Consider the following 5,141-nt stretch of genomic DNA (forward strand, 5'->3'; position numbering starts at 1 on the left):
CTTATCAATTATAATAATACTTTAATGCTATTAATATACATGTGTATGTAATTAAAAACTGCTGTAACGCACAGAGATTAGTATAACGCTTTTTGGATTTCCCTACGGGAATATGGTATGTTTAATTCTCCGGGGCCCATCAAACTTTTTGGCACCGGCGTCGTCCTAGTTCCGGCTGATCCTTTTATTATCCGCGTGCAGTTTCTCGGTATTAAAGTCGGTCTTCGTAAAATCGCGAAGGCGGGAGCAGATACCGGAAATGAAAACGGTTCTCTTCGACTCAGGCTTATCCTGTTTCATCCGTTAGAACGACGCTGCAGCATGCAGCGGGGCTTTTACCAGGATAATAATTTGGCGAGGCGAGCTTAAATAATCAATCGCCGACTAGAAGGAGCAGGAAATGATGCTTTGAAGGAGGAAAAACTACTTCACTCGAGGAAACGTTTAAATCCTTGTCGGATATTCAGGCTTTCAGGATGTAAGATGAAAAATATAATTTCGCTTAATAGTTCGAATTGTCAATTGAAACGTACTTATTAAGTTAACGGATTCCGAAGTTCATTTGCGAACGTTCTGCCTCACACTCTACCAACGAGACAATAGAAAATTGTTAACAATGGGATCCTCGGTGACAATAAACTGTTGAATGGGCAACTCGCAATGATGGATTGAACAATGGAAAGCTACCTTTAATGGAAGATTCTGCATAACGATTCAGTTATGCAAACACGAAGAAATTACAGATTCTCATCTCTTCACATATCTCACACTCTTCGCATCAACTTTCGTTTCAACCTATTAGTGTGAATCTCACAGTCATCTTGAGAATTTCTGATTCCCAATGCAACAATCAATTTAAAAAGGAGAAATGGAAAAAATAGAAATTACAGAATAGTTTTCAGTTCCACCTGACTGGGTAGACTAGACGAGATAACTGGGTCTACCAGAAAAAAAAGTTTTCCGTGTATCGTTTCATTAACGGAGACGGAGGCTATAATTCTCGGCCGTGTCGCTAGAGATTTAGTGCAGATAAAAAAGGGACTTCCTCGGCGACGGAAGATAGTCGTGTCCTAGTAAAATTTTCTCTCACGGTCAGAGTGGGACGAAATATAAAAGAGAGTTTAAGAGACACGGACTTTCAAGTCGTGTGAACATTGCACCGTTAACGGTATCATCGACAACTGTCATCGACAGTTGAACATACAAGTGCATGATTATAATTCCGATTTGGAATATTGTGAATTATGTGAATTTTGAAAGTGATCAAGTGCTGTAATTGTGCTATCGACTTATGCTACTGAGCATCTTAAACGAGCCAATGAAAAAATAAGTCATTGGATAAAGTGTGAAATTATAGGATTTGGGACATGAATATACTTGCACGTGTGAGTATTATAATTTATTATATAGAATTTTATTCAACATTTTATTTAAATCCCTTCATTTTACAACGTAATTTGATGTCACATAATAAAGTAGTCTAACAATTATTTACAATTTCGATTCGATTATACTGTTTCTAAAATTTTCATTGTGTCTATTTCAAAATGGAGAACAAAATGGAACTCCTGGCATTGTGGGATTTACAAAGACCATTCAGAAAACGAATGGAAGGAATGAAGAGCATGGGAAGAATATCTTCCAATTATGTACACGTACCCACACGCGTATCTCTATCCCCTGTCCTTTTCATCATGTCACATGTCTCCGGAGTATATATCACGAAGCACCGATTCCTCTCGGACCTGATACCATCGGCTTATCATACCACATTGTTACGACACTGTTTGATTTCGAAATAGATACGCGCATCAAAGATTATCGATATTTCACCTGAAGTCACTGTTCGCAAGCTTCGTTCTGATAGCGAAACGGAAGAGTTACGACACTCGATATATCACATCATTTTAAAGAGATAGAACCATCGTCTATCGAAAGACGATAAGCAATGTCTTCAAAACCTAATGATGCATGTTTAAAGAGTAATAAATCATTCTACAATTTTCATGTAATTATAGGTAATAAAAAGTAATGAACCTATCGTAAATAGTAACTTTTACTTCTAATGAACTGCGATTAGAAATCAGGTGACGAATTGCTTGCATAATAGCATTATAAATTAAACATCAGGATACTAGAAATTCTTGTTAACTATTTTCTCAAACTAAAATTCATGCACTTGCATGCAACCCTTTCGTTCGATCATCTTCTCAAGTCATTTTCAATAATTTTAATCTTATTTACCTCTTCACTAGCACTGTCTTCTAGTTATACTTATCGCGTCGCTGCTGGAGATCGTTGAAATCGGTGACGCTTACAAAGCGATCAGGCCGTACAAGTACTATCAACGCAGGCCATTGCGGCGACCTCGGTGGTACGCAGGTCACAAATCATCGAAGTTCTACCATTCTAAGAGGATACCGCCGGGAGACCATTATTCCGGTAGACCGAGTTATTACAGGTGCAGACTATTATATTCCGCGATATGAAACTTAGCCGAAAACCACCGTTAGAATTACTCTAATTTAAATACATTAACATTAACTTCTATACACAATCGCATATACTTCAGATGATACTTCCTGTTCTCGTGTTATCACATACCATGCAATTTCGTTTCCCTTTCAATGTTAACATAATTTTTTTAAATTTATACTACGAATCATTCATATTCGTTACTTTTAACTATAAAAATTATACAATTAATGATCGTAATAATTTTTGTTATTAATCAGTCTTTGAACCATGAGTCATATTTTTCAAAAGAGTAAACCTCTTTGGCAGTATAACGTTATAGACTAAATGTTATGCAAAACAAGGGGAGAGAGAAAGGGGAACGGAGACAGGAGAGTAGAAATTTTGATTTTAGCGTTAAATTTAATTACAAGATCGCGCTAGTGGCTTTCAAATTGATTTAAATTCAACTCGACTCGGAACAGCTCGTTTTTGGTAATTGGATCGAAAACCGGACCACGTTTAGTACAATGTATACCAACAGGATTTATATTATAACTCGCAGTTAACAAGTAAAATCGTTACGAAAATTAAGCGATGCAGAAAATTGAAATTACAGATATGGTCCAGGGGCGACGAGAGACGATTCTGATGATCGCGTTGAAAGTAATCCATATACTATAGTCATACAATTACCGAAAGCTGAAAAGAAATACGAGCATAATTATATGAAAAGAAAGAGAAAGTACGGAAGTATATCCATGCCTACGTACAACAGTGAAGATTATATTGATGACGAGGATGATTTTGAATCAAGGACGGTTAACGTTAATAATAAAAAAGTGCAGATAAAGGTAAGTGACATTATGTTTGATCGAAAGATATGAAATGAAGCGAGAAAGTTCCCTTTTTAAAGAATTGAAATTTGTATACTATTTAGTTATGGTTATATCATGCTTGGAATCGTAGGCATATGCAATGTCCTATTAAACAATGTTTGGTAACAACGTGCTTCGAAATTTCATTTATTCAAGAAATTCCTTTCACGTATACGTGACACAATAACGCGCATGATGAACTGAATTTAAATTAAATTGTAATGCATTCTCAGCTAACGGAACAGACATACCGCAACGTAATCCGAAATTCCACTGCCGAATTGCAATTATGCAATTTCGTGTAGATGTATTAACATGATGAAAGGATCTACAGCGAACGCAATGCAGCTACCAATAGTTGATAATAATTATGCGTTCATTGGATTGTAGGGCATAACACGAATAATTCGATTAAGTGATAATTTATTCAATGAATAATTTCGTCCCGTTTACATTTTGTCATTGTAACATTAGCAATTATAATGTGAACCTATTTTATATTTATAACCTTGTATATTTTGTTAGTGTTTTTAACGTTGTAGATGAGCAAGGGAGAAAGTCCAAAATTGCACATTCAAATATCGAGATCGGACAGCGACAAAAGCATACGAATTATGGATATATCGAATACTAGCGCACTGCCAGAAATGTATAATGAGAATTCAAGAATGCACCAACCGACAATCCAAAACTGGACTTCTGCAAGATTTAAGAATAATTTCCAGAATCAATATCAACCATTTTAGACTTCTAGAAGCAGTATCTAATGAATACTAAAATAATATTTAAATCGTTTTTGTAAAGAGTTATTAAAATAAAATTGTGTTTTCTAAAGATTGTCTTTTACATTTATTTACAATGAACTTTATTTATTTCCTTTGAGATCTGAAGGTAACATTTGGTACCATGTGCTTTATATCTTCTAGTAGATATGTATTTATGCACCACTCGTCCATTGATTTTTGTCAACGAAACATATTGAAAGGATTCAACTTATTTTACTGCATTGTGTATTCTGTTATTGTTTCAGCTGACAATAAAATTATCTGGGTTGCGAAAAACAACGAACGAAATTTGTTTTGAGTTCAGCTCTTATCTTCGATTGTTCATCAGTTAATAGCTACCAAATGAATAATACATATAAAGAGTAGAACGGGTTTGATTAAACAGTACTATCGATTCTTTCGTCATACTGCTTTTTCCATTGAGCATTGTTTTAAAAAAAGGGGAACAAAAACGCGATCCTTGTTTGATTAAACGCTGCTTTGTCTTGCATCAGAAAAAAAAGGCTTTGACAATGAACGAGGGAAAAATAGAAATAGCACAGTGCTATGGCAAACGACCACAAAACGCAATGAACACATTTAATTGAAATGTATTATAAGATACTTTATCAAAAGTTTTATACTAACATGTTATTAATAATTTCTATTTTTTTAAATTAATAAATCGTTTTCAGTAGTTTTATTTTTAAACAATATACATTACATTTTACCATCGTAGCTTCACTAAAATTATACTTCTTAAATTTTTACTGTACATTCTCATCTGCTAGTAAAAAGCAACACCGTAGTGGTGTGTTCAATAAAAAAGTTCCTTTCTGTTCCTTTTTTTTTTTTAATTCGTACGTCTAGTAGAAAAGACTTTTCATTGCAATATTGACTTGTATAGAAGACAAAGCTCTTTAATTTTCCCATTTCACAGAATGCCTGGAATGAACAGGAACAGGTTTGAATGTACAAAGAGCAAGAGAAATATTTATTTTGAATCTGTTAATTTTCCTTATATATTTGATAAACGAAATTCATT

The 5,141-nt window shown here is 34.4% G+C and overlaps 1 protein-coding gene across 1 annotated transcript; it reads left to right on the forward strand.

Annotated features, from left to right (window-relative positions):
• The first annotated feature begins 1,194 nt into the window (after nt 1–1,194).
• LOC113464419 (uncharacterized) lies at nt 1,195–4,730 on the forward strand. Its single transcript, XM_026814013.1, is given in 4 exon segments — nt 1,195–1,385; nt 2,256–2,461; nt 3,050–3,308; nt 3,875–4,730. Coding segments are annotated over 4 exon segments (687 nt in total). The 5' UTR covers nt 1,195–1,367; the 3' UTR covers nt 4,079–4,730.
• Nucleotides 4,731–5,141: the final 411 nt, after the last annotated feature.

Source organism: Ceratina calcarata, unplaced genomic scaffold (assembly GCF_001652005.2).
Source record: "Ceratina calcarata isolate Rehan_Ccalc_2016 unplaced genomic scaffold, ASM165200v1 scaffold363, whole genome shotgun sequence".
In the NCBI taxonomy this organism is placed as follows: Eukaryota; Metazoa; Arthropoda; class Insecta; order Hymenoptera; family Apidae; genus Ceratina; species Ceratina calcarata.